The sequence below is a fragment of the Molothrus aeneus genome, chromosome 1 (genome assembly GCF_037042795.1).
Source record: "Molothrus aeneus isolate 106 chromosome 1, BPBGC_Maene_1.0, whole genome shotgun sequence".
In the NCBI taxonomy this organism is placed as follows: Eukaryota; Metazoa; Chordata; class Aves; order Passeriformes; family Icteridae; genus Molothrus; species Molothrus aeneus.
In genome coordinates this window covers 430,052-445,795 of record NC_089646.1, presented here as the reverse complement: position 1 = coordinate 445,795, position 15,744 = coordinate 430,052, and the positions used below count along the sequence as shown (strand labels likewise).

Sequence of the window (15,744 nt, the reverse complement as noted above, 5' to 3'; positions counted from 1 at the left end):
GACCCCCGCCCCGCGCCCCCCGCCCCGCTCACCGCTCGCAGCGCCCCGCGGTACCGGCAGCCGCAGCTCCCCGCGCTCACGCACTGCCCGGAGCCGTTCCGGTACCGCCCGGGGGCGCAGGTGCAGCGCGGGGGGGGCGAGGCGGTCCCGAGGGTGGCGGGGGTGCCGGGGGTCGCGGGGACCCCGGGGGTGCCGGAGCTGTCCGGGGTCACGGCGGTCCCGAGGGTCGCGGGGGTGCCGGAGCTGTCGGGGGTCGCGGGGGTCCCGGGGGATCCGGAGGTTCCGAGGGGCCCGGGGGTCCCTCCGCAGGTCCCGGGGGGCCCCGCCAGGTCCTGGCAGCTGCGCTCGCAGGCGGGGCCGGGGTCCAGCCACACCTCACCCGGGGGGCAGCTTGGGGCCACCGGGAACGGCACTGCGAACGGCACCGGGAACGGGAATGGGAACAGCACCGGGAATGGCACCGGGAACCGCACCGGGAACCGCACCGGGAATGGCACCGGCACCGCCCTGACCCCCGGCCCGCCCTCCTTCCATTGCCCCGGCCCTCCCTCCCTCCCCCTTCCCTCTCCCACCGCTCCGTTCCCCTCTCCCGTTCTTTCCCCGTTCCCCGTTCCCTCCTCCGTTCCCTCCATCCCTCCCTTTCCCCGCTCCGCCCCCGTCCCTCCGTGTCCCCGGTGTCCCCGCTCTCACCGGGGCACGCCTGGGCGTTACACGCCGCCGTCTCCTCCGCGGGGCTCTCCCCGCACGGCGGCCCCGGCCCGGGGCGCTCCCGGCACTGCCGCTGCCGCCTCCGGGTGCCGCCGCCGCAGCTGCGGGAGCAGCGGGACCAGGGGGACCAGGGGGACACGGCGGGGGACAGGGGGGGCTCGGGAGAGAGGGGGAGCGGGGCGGAGAGAGGGGGCAAGGGGGACAGCGGGGACACGAAGGACCCCGGGGACAGGGGGGACACGGAGGACGCGGGGGACAGGGGGGACACGGAGGACACGGGGGACACGGGGATGGCGGGCGTGGCGGGCTCCGGAGAGGGACACGGCAGCGCTGGGCAGGTCAGGGTCCCGTTCTCGCAGGTGCTGCGCGGGGGGTGACACGCGTGTCACCGTCACCGCATGTGGGGCTCTGCCGTGTGGCACCGCCACGGTGCCTGTCCTGCCAGCACTGTGCCCTTGTCCCCTGTACCCGTCCCACCGTCACCGTGCCCGTCCCACTCTGTCCCCCGTGCCCGTCCCACTGTCACCGTGCCCGTCACATTGCCACCGTGCCCGTCCCACTCTGTCCCCCGTGCCTGTCCCATTGTCACCGTGCCCGCCCCACTGTCACCGTGCCCATCCCACCCTGTCCCCCGTGCCTGTCCCAATGTCACCGTGCCCATCCCACCCTGTCCCCCGTGCCAGTTCCACTGTCACCGTGCCCATCCCATTGTCACCGTGCCCATCCCATTGTCACCGTGCCCGTCCCGCCGTTCCCGTGCCCGTCTCGCTGCCACCACCGTGTCTGTCCCCCCTCCCCGGCCCTGTGCCGTCCCCCCGTGTGCCCCCACCCCGTGTCTGTCCCCGAGTGCCGGTGCCCTCCCCACCGCGTCCCCCCCTCGGTGTCACGCACCAGTTGTGGCACCCGATGCGGGTCACGGTCCCCGGGGCCACCTCGCGGCTCCCGCTGTCCCCGCCGGGGGTCCCGCAGCGGCAGCGGCTCAGGGGGACGCAGAGCCCGTCCTGCAGCAGCTGCCCGGGGGGACACCGGCACCCTGGGGCGGGGGGACACCGTGGGGACACCGTGGGTGCTCGAGGGGACACGGTGGGGACACGGTGGGTGCTCGGGGACACGGGGGGGACACAGTGGGTGCTCGGGCGGACACGGTGGCTGCTCGGGGACACCGTGGGGACACCGTGGGTGCTCGGGGACACCGTGGGGACACGGTGGGTGCTCGGGGGACACGGTGGGTGCTCGAGGGAACACGGTGGCTGCTTAGGGACACGGTGGGGACACGGTGGGTGCTCGGGGGACACGGTGGCTGCTCGGGGGACACGGTGGCTGCTCAGGGACACGGTGGGGACACGGTGGGTGCTCGGGGGACACGGTGGCTGCTCGGGGACACGGTGGCTGCTCAGGGACACGGTGGGGACACGGTGGGTGCTCGGGGACACGGTGGGGACAGCCTGTGGCGGTGGCCGGGCCGTACCTGTCTCGCACGGTCCCTGCAGACACTGCACCGGCGCCCAGGTGTCCGCGCAGCTCCGGGGGCAGCGCCCGGCGCAGGGGCTGCGGCTCCGGCCCCTCTCGCCGCACCGAGGCTCTAGGGGGACGCGGGAGCCCTGAGCAGCCCGGGGGGGTTACCGGGGAGGGGGTGCCCGGGGCGTTACCGGCGTTACCGGGGCAGGCGCTGGAGCTGCAGCTCTCGCTCTGGGTGCGGACCCCCGCACACGCCCGCCCGGGGGGCTCGGGGTGCAGGGGGTGCCGGTGGCGCAGGCGGGACCCCCCCTCACAGGGGTCTCCGCTGCAGGGTCCCCAGGGCCCCCAGGGGCTCCAGTCACACGGCTCTGGGGGGACACGGGGGGCACCGGGGTCACTGGGACCCTCGGGACCCCCCAATGCCCCGTGAGCCCCCCCTGCCCTCCCCAGTCCCCCTCCGGCCCCCCGTACCGGCGGCACACGGCGTGTCCCAGCACTCGGGTCCCTCGGGGGTGCAGGTGCTGCGGGGGGGACGCAGGCGGTGGGTGGGGGGCGCTCAGAGCGCCCCGGCCCCCCCGGCGCCCCCAACTCACCAGTGCCGGCACGGGCCGGGGCTCCAGCGCTCGCCCAGGGCCCGCTCGGCCCCCGCCCCGGGGCACAGGGGGGGGCACGGCGCCTCCTCGCAGCCCCGAGCCTGCTCCTGGGGGGCTCCGCAGGGTCTGCCCCCGCCCTCGGGGGGGATGGGGGTCCTGGGGGGTCACACGGGCATCGGGTGTCCCCACAGCCCCCCCAGTGTCCCGTCACCCCCGTGGGGTTTGTGTCCCCTCAGCGCCACGTGTGTCCCCAAGGCGACGTGGCCCCCCCAGGGCCATGACCCCCCCCCCCCCTCAGCAGACACCGCATTCCCTCCCAAGTTCTGCGTCCCCACAGTTCCGTGTCCCCCCTCCCCCACGGTGTGACATTGTCCCCAGGGTGCCGTGTCCCCCCCCCCCAACCCCCGTGTTCCCCTCGTGTCCCCCCCGTGTCCCCCCCTCACCTGTACCGCTCCTGCCGCCCCCCCCCGCAGGTGACGCTGCAGGGTCCCCACTGGCTCCAGCGGCTCCAGGCGCAGGGGGGGGTCCCGGGGGGGCTCCCGGGGGTGGCGGAGGGGGGCGGGCACCCCCCCGGTTCGCAGCGCAGCCGCCCCCCCGCGCAGGTGCAGTTGCGGCAGCCCCGGGCGGGGCCGCCCCCCCCCGGCACCCAGAGGTGCCCCCCCGAGTCCAGGCACCCGCACAGCGCGGGGGGGACACAGCCCCCGTCCTGCTCCAGGGTCCCTGGGGGGGCACAGGGACCGGCTCAGGGAGGTCCGGGGCCGGGGGGCGGGTCCCACGGGGGTCCCGGGGGGGGCCGGGGTCTCACCGGGAGGGCAGCGGCAGCCGGGCTCGCAGGGAGCCCCCCCCTCGCAGGACACCCCCTCCTGCAGGTCCCGGCAGCTCCGCGGGCACCGCGTGGCACAGGGGGACTCGGTCTGCCCGGGGGGGCACCGCGGGCCTGGGGAGGGGGGCACCGTCAGCGCCCCGACACCGCCAGGGAGCCCCCCGAGCCCCCCAGGCACCCCCCGAGCCCCCCAGGCACCCCCCGAGCCCCTCCCGGTGCCCCCCCGCAGTCCCGTACCGCAGGCCCGGGGGTTGCAGACCCGCAGCTCGTGCGCCCCCCCGGGGCAGGGGCTGCCCCCGTTTTTGGGGGGGGGTCTGGAGCAGGAGCGGCTGCGCACGGAGTGGCCCCCCCCGCACGTGACGTCACAGCGCGACCAGGGACCCCACGGGGACCACGCGCCGTTCACTGCGGAGGGGGGGAGGACAGGGGGTGACCCCCGGCACCGCCCGGGTTCGCCCTGAGACCCCCCGAGACCCCCGATCCCTGCCCCCCTGAAACACCCGGACAGATCCCCCGAGACCCCCGAGCCCCCCGAACCCCCCGAGCCCCCCGTTCCCACAGCCCCCCCGAGCCCCCCCTCTCCAAAGCCCCCCGGGCTCCCCACGCCCCCCCAGTCTCCACAAGCCCCTGATCCCACCACAGCCCCTCTGAACCCCCCAATATCCCCCTCACCCCCAATATCCCCCCAGTGTCCCCCCATAGCCCCCCCATGCCCCCCACACTCCCCAATCCCCCGCAGCCCCTATGAACCCCCCAACATCCCCCCAGGGACACCCCAATATCCCCCCAGTGTCCCCCCATAGCCCCCCCAGTGTCCCCCCATAGCCCCGTCATGCCCCCCACACCCCAATATCCCCCTCAGCCCCAATATCCCCCCAGTGTCCCCCCACAGCCCCCTCATGCCCCCACACCCCGATCCCCAGCCCCGATCCCGCACCCCGGCACGCCGTCACCCCGCACGGCCGGCGCTGCTCGTGGCCCCCCAGGATTTGGGGGCACCAGGGCTCCCCGGGCCCGGGGGGGGCGAAGGCGCGGAGCCGCCGCTGCTGCCCCCCCCCGCAGGGCCGCGAGCAGGACCCCCAGGGCCCCCAGGGGCTCCAGCGGCACGGGCAGGGCGGCGTCACACAGGGGGGAGCTGCGGGAACCACAGCGTCAGCGGGACCCCAAAACTACCCCAGAACATCCCACAGCCCCCCAAACCTCCTCACAGGGGGAGCTGCGGGAACCACAGCGCCAGCAGGACCCCAAAACTACCCCAGAACATCTCACAGCCCCCCAAACCTCCTCACAGGGGGGCACAGGGTCACAGGGACCCCAAAAAATACCCCAGAACATCCCACAGTCCCCCAAACCTCCTCACAGGGGGGCACAGGGTCACAGGGACCCCAAAAAATACCCCAGAACATCCCACAGCCCCCCAAACCTCCTCACATTGGGGCGTCACACAGGGGGGAGCTGCGGGAACCACAGCGTCAGAGCGACCCCAAAACGGAACCAGAACATCCCATAGAGGAGCAGAGACCCCCCCGGATCCCCCTCACAGTGAGTGGGTACCGAGCCCCCCAAACCTCCTCACAGGGGGGAGCTATGGGGAACCCCAGCGTCAGCGGCACACCAAAAAATTACCCCAGAACATCCCACAGAGGGGCAGGGACCCACTGGATCCCCCCACAGTGAGCGGGACCCCCACAGAACCCCAACCTCTGTACCCACACAGGGGGCAGGCTGCAGGGACCCCAGACCCCATAACCCCATACCCTGGCAGTGGGGCAGGTTGCAGGGGTGACCCCAAACCCCATAACCCCAAATCCCCCACACCCTGGCAGTGTTGCAGGTTGCAGGGTGACCCCATAACCCCATAATCCCAAATCCCCCGTACCTTGGCAGTGTTGCAGGTTGCAGGGTGACCCTATAACCCCATAATCCCGAATCCCCCGTACCTTGGCAGTGTTGCAGGTTGCAGGGTGACCCCAAACCCCGAATCCCCCGTACCTTGGCAGTGTTGTAGGTTGCAGGGTGACCCCATAACCCCAAATCCCGAATCCCCTGTACCTTGGCAGTGTTGTAGGTTGCAGGGTGACCCCATAACCCCAAATCCCGAATCCCCCGTACCTTGGCAGTGTTGCAGGTTGCAGGGTGACCCTATAACCCCATAATCCCAAATCCCCCGTACCTTGGCAGTGTTGCAGGTTGCAGGGCCGGCTCTCGGCGCTCCCCCCCGCCCCACAGTTCTCTCCCGCGCAGTCCCGGTGGCGGCTGCGGCTCGCGGGGCTCTCGGGGCGGGTGCAGCTCTGGCTGCAGGGCCCCCACGGCCCCCACGGCCCCCACGGGACCGCCCGGGACCCCCCGGGCTCCTCCTCGGCCCCTGCGGGAAGGGCCCGTCAGTGGGGCGGGGTGGGGCAGAGCCCGGGCTGGGCGGCACAGGGGGGGGACCCGCACCTGGGGCTGTGGGGCTGAGATCGGGTGTGGGGCCGAGATCCGATATGGGGCTGAGATCGGGTGTGGGGCCGAGATCCGCTGTGGGGCTGAGATCCGCTATGGGGCCGAGATCCGATATGGGGCTGAGATCGGGTGTGGGGCCGAGATCCGCTGTGGGGCCGAGATCCGATATGGGGCTGAGATCGGGTGTGGGGCCGAGATCCGCTGTGGGGCCGAGATCCGATATGGGGCTGAGATCGGGTGTGGGGCTGAGATCGGGTGTGGGGCCGAGATCCGCTGTGGGGCTGAGATCGGGTGTGGGGCCGAGATCCGCTGTGGGGCTGAGATCTGCTGTGGGGGCACAAACAACCAGTGACACCCCAGGACCCGCTGGGTCCCCCTTCAGTGGGGCTGGGACCCCCGGTGTAGGGCAGGGGCTATGGGGCTGTACCCCCGGTACAGGACAGGGGCTATAGGGCCAGTACCCACCGGCGCACGGGGGGCTCGGGCAGGTCGGTGTAGGGCAGGGGTTTTGGGGCCGGTACCCCCGGTACAGGGCAGGGGTTTTGGGGCCGGTACCCCCGGTACAGGGCAGGGGCTATAGGGCCGGTACCCACCGGAGCATGGGGGGCTCGGGCAGGTCGGTGCAGGGCAGGGGCTATGGGGCTGTACCCCCGGTACAGGACAGGGGCTATAGGGCCGGTACCCACCGGCACACGGGGGGCTCGGGCAGGTCGGTGTAGGGCAGGGGTTTTGGGGCCGGTACCCCCGGTACAGGGCAGGGGTTTTGGGGCCGGTACCCCCGGTACAGGGCAGGGGCTATAGGGCCGGTACCCACCGGAGCATGGGGGGCTCGGGCAGGTCGGTGCAGGGCAGGGGCTATGGGGCTGTACCCCCGGTACAGGGCAGGGGTTTTGGGGCCGGTACCCACCGGCACACGGGGGGCTCGGGCAGGTCGGTGTCGCGGTCCCGTTGCAGGCGGAGCCCCCGGCGGGGGCGCAGCGCAGGCGGCCCCACAGGCACGAGCTGGGGGGCACAGGGGCGCTCAGGGGGGCAGCGGGCGCTGGGAGGGGAGGGGCGAGGGGAAGGACCTGGGGGGTGGGGGAGGCCCGGGGCCGTCCCCTCCTCACCAGCGGGCGCAGCCCAGGCGCAGGGTCCCGCCCGGCGGCAGCTCCGCCATCGCGGGGTCCCCAGGCGGGCTCCCGGAGGGCTCCGGGCCGGGGGCGGTCCCGGGGGCGGTCCCGGGGGGGGTCCCGGGCGTGCCCCCCCGCAGCAGCGCGGCCGGCACCGAGCAGGGGCACTGCTGGGGCTGAGCAGGGCGTGGGGGGCGCCCGGGGGCACCCAGAGACCCCAAACCAGACCCAGAGACCCCAAACCACCCCAAAGCCACAGACCCAGGGACCCCAAACCAGACCCAGAGACCCCAAACCACTCCAAACCACAGACCCAGAGACCCCAAACCACCCCAAACCACAGACCCAGAGACCCCAAACCACTCCAAACCACAGACCCAGAGACCCCCAAACCACCCCAAACCACAGACCCAGAGACCCCAAACCACAGACCCAGGGCCCCCATGAACCCCGCACTGTTCCGGCCGGCACCCACCCTCCTGGGGGACACCCATGGGGCACCCACCATCCCACAGAAGCACCTGGGAACTTGGGGGGAGCCCCCCACTGTCCCAGGGGTCCCTCCCCTTCCCCCCGTGATCCCCCCGACCCCGGGACCACGCTGCCGGTGCTCCCCCGTGGCCCAGGGAACACCCCCAGGACACCCCCACAAACGGGATCCTCCCCCGTCCGGGATCCCCGACCGCTCTGAGGGACTCCCGTGGCTTGGAGGACCCCGCCCCAAACCCCAAATTCTCCCCCCCCCCCATCATTCCCAGCGCAGGATTTGGGGGGCAGCACCCCCGGGGGGTCTCACCTGCAGGCAGGTGTGGCGGTGCAGGAAGGTCCCGGGGGGGCAGTGACAGCCCTCCTGGCACCCCCCCGCGCACCCCACGGCCCCCCCGAGGTGGGCGCAGCTCCGGGGACACCCCGAGCCCCCCCCGCACTCGCGGAACGTCCGGCCCGGGGGGCAGCCGGCCTCTGCACCCCAAAAACACCCCTGAGCACCCCGGGGCACCCCCAAAAACGCCCCTGAGCACCCCGGGGCACCCCCAAAAACGCCCCTGAGCACCCCGGGGCACCCCAAAAACACCCCTGAGCACCCCGGGGCACCCGGCCTCTGCACCCCAAAAACACCCCTGAGCACCCCGGGGCACCCCAAAAACGCCCCTGAGCACCCCGGGGCACCCGGCCTGTGCCCTCCAACACCCCCCGACTCAGGGCCCCTGGGGGAGTGGGGTGGGGATGAGGGGTAGCGCTGTGGGGCACTGTGGGGTCTGTGGAGTCTGTGGGGCACTGTGGGGCACTGGGGGTCTGTGGGGTCTGTGGGGCAGGACTATGTGACAGGGCAGCGCTGTGGGGCATTGTGGGGTCAGTGGGGTCTGTAGGGCACGGGGGTCAGTGGGGCACTGTGGGGTCAGTGGGGGCAGAGCTCTGGGGCACTGTGGGGCAGGGCTGTGGGGCAGGGCAGGGCTGTGCTCGGGGGCTCGGGGTGACATCTCTGCGTCGGGGTCCCGGTCTCGGGGTCTCTGTACTGGGGTCTTTGGATGAGGGTCCCTGTAGGGGTCCCTGTGTCGGTCTGTCCGTGTCTGTGTGTCCGTGTCGGTCTGTCCGTGTCGGGGTTCCCGTGTCGGGTTCCCGTGTCGGTCTGTCCGTGTCGGTGTGTCCGTGTCGGTGTGTCCGTGTCGGTCTGTCCGTGTCGGGGTTACCGTGTCGGTGTGTCCGTGTCGGGTTCCCCTTGTCGGTCTGTCCGTGCCTGTGTGTCCGTGTCGGTGTGTCCGTGTCTGTGTGTCCGTGTCTGTCTGTCCGTGTCGGGGTTCCCGTGTCGGTCTGTCCGTGTCGGTCTGTCCGTGTCGGTCTGTCCGTGTCGGTCTGTCCGTGTCGGTGTGTCCGTGTCTGTGTGTCCGTGTCGGGGTTCCCGTGTCGGTCTGTCCGTGTCGGTCTGTCCGTGTCGGGTTCCCGTGTCGGTCTGTCCGGTGGCACTCACCGCGGCACACGTGGCTGTGGCAGCTCTGGCTCTGCAGTGCCGGCCCCGGGCACGGGGGGGTCCCGCAGCCCCGGCGGCGCCAGCGCTCGCCCCCCCCGCACGGGGCGCTGCAGCCGCCCCAGGGCCCCCACGGCGACCACCGGCCCCGGGCGGGCTCCGCGCTCCAGGGCGACACCGGCACCGGCGGGGACTCTGCGCTCCATGGGGACACCGGCACCCCTGGGGACTCTGTGCTCCACTGCGACCACGAGCCGAGCGCGGCGTCCGGGGCCTCCGGGGCCTCCGGGGGTTCCGGGGGCTCCGGGGGTTCTGTGGCCTCCGCGAGCTCGGGGGGCTCCGGCACCCAGAGCGGCTCCGTGCCCCAAGGCAGTTCCGTGCCCCACGCCGGCTCCAGCGCCCACGGCGACCTTGGAGACCCTGGGGTCTCTGGGGACCCTGGAGTCTCTGGGGTCTCTGGGGTCTCCGGGGTCTCTGGGGTCTCCGGGGTCTCTGGGATCTCCGTGCCCCCCCGCGGCCGTGGGGACCCCCACACCCAGGGCGCCCCGGTGGCCCCGGGCGTTCCCGCGCTCCCGGGCTCTGCGGACAGACGGACAGACGGACACGAGGGGCTCGAGGGGCCGCGGGGGCACTGGGGGGTCCCAGCTCCGGGGGTCGGGGGGATCCCGGCACGTACCGGGTCCGCAGAGCTCGGCACAGCCCCGCACCTCTCGGGGGGTCCCGGTGCAGGGGGCACCGCCCGGCGCGGCCGCGGGATTGGTGGGAGACCTGTGGGGAGTGGGGCAGGACCCCCCGATATGGGGCAGGACCCCCCGATATGGGGCAGGATCCCCGTTATGGGTCAGGGTCAGGCCCCCCCCCCATTACGGGTCAGACCCCCCCGCTATGGGTCAGACCCCCCCGTTATGGGTCAGAACCTCCCCGTTATGGGTCAGACCCCCCATTACGGGTCAGACCCCCCCGCTATGGGTCAGACCCCCCCGTTATGGCTCAGACCCCCCGTTCTGGGTCAGAACCTCCCCGTTATGGGTCAGACCCCCCATTACGGGTCAGACCCCCCCGTTATGGCTCAGACCCCCCGTTCTGGGTCAGAACCTCCCCGCTATGGGTCAGACCCCCCGTTCTGGGTCAGAACCTCCCCGTTATGGCTCAGACCCCCCCTCACCTGAAGCGCTGCCGGGTCCCGGTGCCGCAGTCACAGCCGGTCCAGGGGGTCCAGCGCGACCACCCGCAGGATTCAGGGGGGCCCCCATTCCCGGGGTCCCCCATCACCCCCGCAGGGACCCCGCAGGCGCTGCAGGGAAAAGGAAGATCACTCCAAATCCTGGGGAGCCCCTGGGAGCCCCTCCATGTTCAGGGGCCCCATTTTCTGGGGACACCCAGCACCGGGGTTTGGGGTACAGATGGGTTTGGGGTGCAGCAGGGTGCAGGTACGGGTGGGGTTTGGGGTACAGATGGGTTTGGGGTGCAGCAGGGTGCAGGTACGGGTGGGGTTTGGGGTACAGAGGTGGCTGGGTTATGGGGTTTGGGGTACAGATGGGTTTTGGGGTACCTGGGCTCGATGCAGCCGCTCCCCTGCAGCACCAGCCCGGGCCGGCACCGGCAGCCTGGGGATGGGGGCGGTCCAGGGGGGCTCCAGCTCCTGCACCCCTCCCAGCGCCCCCTAAATCCCCCCCAACCCCCGGACGGCTCCGTGCTCCCCCCAAGTTCCCAAGCCCTCCCTAAGTTTCCTCCCAGTCCCCCGAGTTCTCCCCAAGTCCTCCCAAGCCTCCTCCATGCCCTTCCAAGCTCCCAGATCCCCCCAAATCCCCCAAATCCCCCAAATCCCCCTGTGCCCCCCCCCACCCCTACCCAAGCCGCCCCTCCGAGACCCTCCCGGGACCCTCCCACGCCCCCCCCGTGTCCCCCAGACCCCCCCGACCTTCCTGGCAGCCCCCCGGGCACGAGCTGTTCCCACTCAGGTCCGCGCAGGTGGGGGGGCAGGGGGGGACCCCCAGATCCTCGCAGCCCCCCGGGGGCACCAGCAGCGTCTGGGGGGGGCAGGCTGGGGGAGACACGGGGGGCTCAGCGGGGAAAGGGAGACTCGGGGAGGTTTGGGGGGCAGGGAGGGGGGAGGCCATTGGAGCAGTCAGGGATGGAGGGGTTGGGGGGACTTAGGGGGTTTTAGGGGGCTTGGGGGGGGCACGGGGGGTTCGGGGGGTCCAGGGGGGGATTTGGGGAGGGGCAGTGGTGGCGTTTCGGGCCGGGGGAACAAGGTTGGGGTTGGAGGGGTGTCCCCCGCCCCCCGTGTCCCCCCCGTGCCCCCGTACCTGGGGGGTCCCCGCAGGGCCGCAGGTTGCAGGGCCGGCTCTGCAGCGCCCCTCCCTCGCACGGACGCCCCCCGTTTTTTGGGGGGGGGTCGCTGCAGCTGCGGCGGCGAATCTGCTGCCCCCCCCCGCACGGGGCCTCGCAGGAGCTCCAGGAAGCCCAGGGCGCCCACCCGCCCGAGACTGGGGGGGCACGGGGCGGTCAGGGGGGTCAGCACCCCCACAGCCACCCCCTGACCCACAGCGCCCCCCTTGGGGCCCCTCCGGACCCCCGGTGGGCAGCGAGCCCCCCGCACTTGGGGACTGCAGACCCCGATCCCCCCGCCCCTGGGGATCCCCCTCGGCCGGGGATGGGGGTCCCAGACTCGGGGGGGCCCAGCCCCGAAAGGGGGATCGGTCCCAGCCCCGCAGAGCCCAGACCCCGGGGGTCCCACCCATAAGGGGATCCTAGCCCATAAGGGGGTCCCACCCAAAAGGGGGTCCCAGCCCTCCTGAGGGTCCTGCCCTTACCGGGGGTCCCCGCCCCCCGGGGGTCGCAGCCCGTGCGGGGGGCGGGTTTGGGGGTACCGGGGCAGGTTCGCAGGGTTTGGGGGTACCTGGGCAGGCTCGCAGGAAGCAGACGCGGGTGTCGGTGTCCGTGTCGGTGTCGATGTCGGTGCCGGTGCCGGTGCCGGTGTCGGGGGGGTGGGCGCAGCCCCCCCCGGGCGGGGTCTCCCTCCGGCGCCGCAGAGCGACCCCCACCCCGCAGGAGCGGCTGCAGGACCCCCACCCCCCCCAGGGCGGGGGGGCACAGCCTGGGGGACACGGGGGGGGAAGGGTGACCCTCGTGTTTGGGGGGCCCCCTGCAGCCCCCCGTGTTTGGGGTCACACCCTGCAGTCCCCCCGTGTTTAGGGGCCCCTCCTGCAGCCCCCCCGTGTTTTGGGGCCCCCCCTGCAGCCCCCCCGTGTTTTGGGGCCCCCCTGCAGCCCCCCAGGCTCGCTGTTGCCGATGTTGGACCCGCAGCTCCCCCCTGACCCGGCACTGCTCCCCCCCCTTGAACCCCCCGGCCCTGGGGGCTGTTTCGGGGCCCGTCCCCCCCGTTCCACCGGGACTCCCCAATCCCGGGGGGCCGTTCTGGGGGGGCCCTTCCCCCCTCCTCCCGGGCTCCGCTCACCTGGGGGGGTCGCGGCGGGGACCCCCGTGGGAGCCAATGGGGACAGCTCCGGCTCGGGGGGGGTGGCGGAGCCCTCGGGGGGGCTCGGGGTGTCCTCGGGCGGGGTCGCGGCTCTGGGGGTGCCCCCGGCCCCGCTGGGGGGCTCCGGGGGGGTCTCGGCTCCTCTGGGCCCCTCGGGCCCGGCCGTGGGGCTGGAGGGGGCACGGTGAGGGAGCGGGGCCAGCGGGGAACCCCCCAGCGCCCCCCCCAGCGCTTTGGGGACCCCCAAACCCCGGCCCTCCACCGTGCCCCTCGTACCCGGGGCTGCCGGGGGCCTCGGCACCGTTTGGGGACAGCGCTGTCGTCATCCCGGGCGGGGTGGCCGTGGCGTTGTCACCTGCGACGGGGACAGGCGCGGCGGTGAGGGGCACGGGGGGGTGGGGGTCACCTCCCCCGGGACCCCCGGGACCCCCGGGACCCCGCACTCACCCGCGGGGCCGCAGGTGCAGCAGGAGCTGCCGTCACCTTCCCGCAGCGCCTGGCCCTGGGGACAGCGACAGCGTCACCGCCACCGCCGCCCGCGGCTGGGCCCGCGCCCCGAGGCCCCTCCTCACCTGGGGACAGCCGCGGAGGGGACAGTAGGGGACGCAGCGCACGGTCCCGGCCGGCTGGCACTGGCACACCTGGCACGGCTCCCCCCGCCAGCGCTCGCCGGGGACGCGCCAGCGGCCGCGCTCCCGGCAGCGCGGGCACGGCGCCGTGTGGCACCTGCGGGTGGCACCGTCACACACCCGCGGGACCCCCCGGGCCCCCCGCCACCCCCCGGCCCCGCTGACCGTCGCGCCTTGCGGTAGATGCCGCGGCAGTGGCGGCCGGCCCCGCGGCGCGCCGGGCTCGAGGGGCTGCGGAAGGACCACTGCACACCGGGGGCACCGCAGCCGCCCGCGCACGGCCCCCACGGCGACCACGAGGACCAGCCGCAGTCCACTGTGGGGGACAGCGGGTCACCGGCACGGCCGGGCAGCCCTGGGCGGCACCGCGGGGACAGCGGGCACCGGAGACCCCACGGGCACCGGGGAGCCCACGGGCACCGGAGACCCCACGGGCGCCGCGCCGGGACCCACCTGAGCAGCCGGGGTGCGGGCGGCAGTGTCGCAGCTGCCCCTCGAGGCAGGTGCACAGGCGACACCCGAGCGGCACCGGGGCGCCCGGGGGGTAGCGGCGCCCCCCGGCCCGGCACGGGCACTGCCGCGGCCGCACGCACCCCGCGGGCCCCGCGCCGCCCTCGGGCGCCTCCAGCACCTGCCCCGCCGGGCACCAGCACCCTGCGGGTATCGGGGGGGGGGGGGGTCAGGGGTGCCCCTCACATCGGGGAGCCCCCCGGAGCCCCCCGTGTCCCCCTCACCTGGGCGGCAGGGCGGGGGTCGCGGGCAGGGCACGGCGGCCGCCAGGTCGGCGCAGGAGGCGGGGCAGGGGGCGCAGGGCAGGGGGCGCAGCCCCTCCGCGCACTCCGAGGCGTTGGGGCACCCCCCCGGGGCACAGGGGGCTGGGGGCAGCGTCAGGCACAGAGAACAACACCGGCCCCACCGGCCCCCCTGAGCCCCAGAACGCCCCCCCGCTCTGGGGAGCCCCCACCCCGGCGGGACCCGGCCGTGCCCCCCCCTGCCCCCGCAGGGCCCACCCGTCCCACGGAGCCCCTCACCCCGGGGAGACCCCGCACCACCCAGCGCCCCCCACGCTGCGGGGCTCATCTGTCCCACGGAACACCCCGGGACCCCCACCCCATTGCCCCCAGAGCCCTCCTCCGAGCCCCCCGCCCCAGGGCTTCCCCCTGCCCTGGGACCCCACAGCCCCCCCGAGCCCCCCTGCGCCACCCCCCGGACCCACCCATCTCCAGCGCTCCGGGGCTCCCCCCGCGCAGCTCCTCGCAGGCGCGGCCGCCGTTCTGGGGGGGCTGGCACCCCCTGGTGCGCAGCCGGACCCCCCCGCAGCCCCCCGAGCACTCGGACCAGGGTCCCCACGGGCCCCACGCGCCGTCCACTGCGGGGGGGGCGAGTTAAGGGGGCCTCAGACCCCCCCGAGCCCCTCTGGGACTGTGGGGTCCCCAAACCACCCCCGCCGCGCAGCCTGAACCGTGGGGACCCCCAAATCCCTCAGGTGCTCCATGAGACCCCCAACTGCCCCGGGGTGCCCCCAGGCCCCCCATCACTTCCCTGGGCACCCGTGGCAGTGTCAGGGCTGCCCCTGCCCCGGGACACAGACACCCCCCGGTCCCCCCAAAGCCTCCGGGCTGCCCCGGGGTCCCCCCAAACCCTCCGGGCTGCCCCGGGGTCCCCGCTCACCCGGGCAGGCCCGGTGGAAGCAGGGTCTCTCCTGCTCGCGGGGTCCCCGGCAGCCCCGCAGCAGCCCCGGGTGGCGCTGGTGACAGCCCCGGGCGCGGCGCTGCCCCCCGGGCCCGCAGGGGCGGCTGCAGGACCCCCAGGGACCCCAGGGCCCCCAGAGGCCGCAGCCCCGCTCGTCTCCAGCCGAGGCACAGTCCCGCAGCCCGTCACACACCTGCGGGGACACCGCGGCGGGAGGGGACACTGGGGACACGGGGGGGACACCGGGGACACCGGGAGGGAGCTGGGGGACACTCAAGTGGCGCTGGAAGGGGCTCATGGGACTCCGGGACACCGGGGTGACACCGGGAGGGGTGAGGGGAGTCAGGGACACCGGGAGGGGGGGTCGGGACGGGCCAGGGGACAGCGGGGGTGGCGCTGGGAGGGATTGGGGGACATGGAGGGAACGATGGAGGGAACACGGGGGTGACACCGGGAGGGGGCAGGGGACACCTGGTGTCCCCGGAAAGGGGTCGGGGACACGCTGGGGCACGGGGGTGACAGCAGGAGGGATCGGGGGCTCCATGGCAGCCCCGGGAGGGCCCCGCGGTGGCCCGGGCGGGTGGCGGTGCCCGCGGTCCCCGTTACCTGCTGGAAGGTGACACATTCCCCGTCCCCGCAGTCGAACTCCGCGCAGGGACCCCGCGGGCTGCTCCCGGGGCCGGGGGGCTCTGGGGGGGCACGAGGGCTCTCAGGGGTCCCCAGGGGACGGAGGGGACGCAGGAGGTCCCTCTCTGGTGGCATCTCCTCCCTCCGAGTTTCCCGTTCCCTCCCCAGGGGACCCCGGCGATCGCGCCCCCCCTCAGCCCTGGGGTCCCCAGGAGGTGA

At 74.2% G+C, this 15,744-nt stretch overlaps 1 protein-coding gene across 1 annotated transcript in view; it reads right to left on the bottom strand.

Annotated features, from left to right (window-relative positions):
• Positions 1 to 15,744, bottom strand: part of LOC136556248 (SCO-spondin-like) — a 33,329-nt gene that overhangs the window by 1,642 nt on the left and 15,943 nt on the right. The window contains exons 29-59 of the mRNA XM_066549330.1: positions 15,505 to 15,587; positions 14,878 to 15,091; positions 14,423 to 14,575; positions 13,941 to 14,081; positions 13,660 to 13,860; positions 13,372 to 13,522; positions 13,150 to 13,303; positions 13,025 to 13,079; positions 12,854 to 12,932; positions 12,557 to 12,747; positions 11,999 to 12,196; positions 11,406 to 11,585; positions 11,018 to 11,140; positions 10,649 to 10,703; positions 10,262 to 10,390; positions 9,773 to 9,864; positions 9,100 to 9,675; positions 7,930 to 8,093; positions 7,131 to 7,309; positions 6,932 to 7,026; positions 5,756 to 5,947; positions 4,520 to 4,717; positions 3,820 to 3,987; positions 3,565 to 3,696; positions 3,203 to 3,479; positions 2,760 to 2,915; positions 2,638 to 2,687; positions 2,358 to 2,534; positions 1,600 to 2,290; positions 691 to 1,070; positions 33 to 412 (exon numbers count right to left, since the gene is read on the bottom strand). Coding sequence (XP_066405427.1) covers positions 33 to 412; positions 691 to 1,070; positions 1,600 to 2,290; positions 2,358 to 2,534; positions 2,638 to 2,687; positions 2,760 to 2,915; positions 3,203 to 3,479; positions 3,565 to 3,696; positions 3,820 to 3,987; positions 4,520 to 4,717; positions 5,756 to 5,947; positions 6,932 to 7,026; positions 7,131 to 7,309; positions 7,930 to 8,093; positions 9,100 to 9,675; positions 9,773 to 9,864; positions 10,262 to 10,390; positions 10,649 to 10,703; positions 11,018 to 11,140; positions 11,406 to 11,585; positions 11,999 to 12,196; positions 12,557 to 12,747; positions 12,854 to 12,932; positions 13,025 to 13,079; positions 13,150 to 13,303; positions 13,372 to 13,522; positions 13,660 to 13,860; positions 13,941 to 14,081; positions 14,423 to 14,575; positions 14,878 to 15,091; positions 15,505 to 15,587 — 6,014 coding nt within the window. The remainder of the gene's footprint in view (positions 1 to 32; positions 413 to 690; positions 1,071 to 1,599; positions 2,291 to 2,357; positions 2,535 to 2,637; positions 2,688 to 2,759; positions 2,916 to 3,202; positions 3,480 to 3,564; positions 3,697 to 3,819; positions 3,988 to 4,519; positions 4,718 to 5,755; positions 5,948 to 6,931; positions 7,027 to 7,130; positions 7,310 to 7,929; positions 8,094 to 9,099; positions 9,676 to 9,772; positions 9,865 to 10,261; positions 10,391 to 10,648; positions 10,704 to 11,017; positions 11,141 to 11,405; positions 11,586 to 11,998; positions 12,197 to 12,556; positions 12,748 to 12,853; positions 12,933 to 13,024; positions 13,080 to 13,149; positions 13,304 to 13,371; positions 13,523 to 13,659; positions 13,861 to 13,940; positions 14,082 to 14,422; positions 14,576 to 14,877; positions 15,092 to 15,504; positions 15,588 to 15,744) is intronic.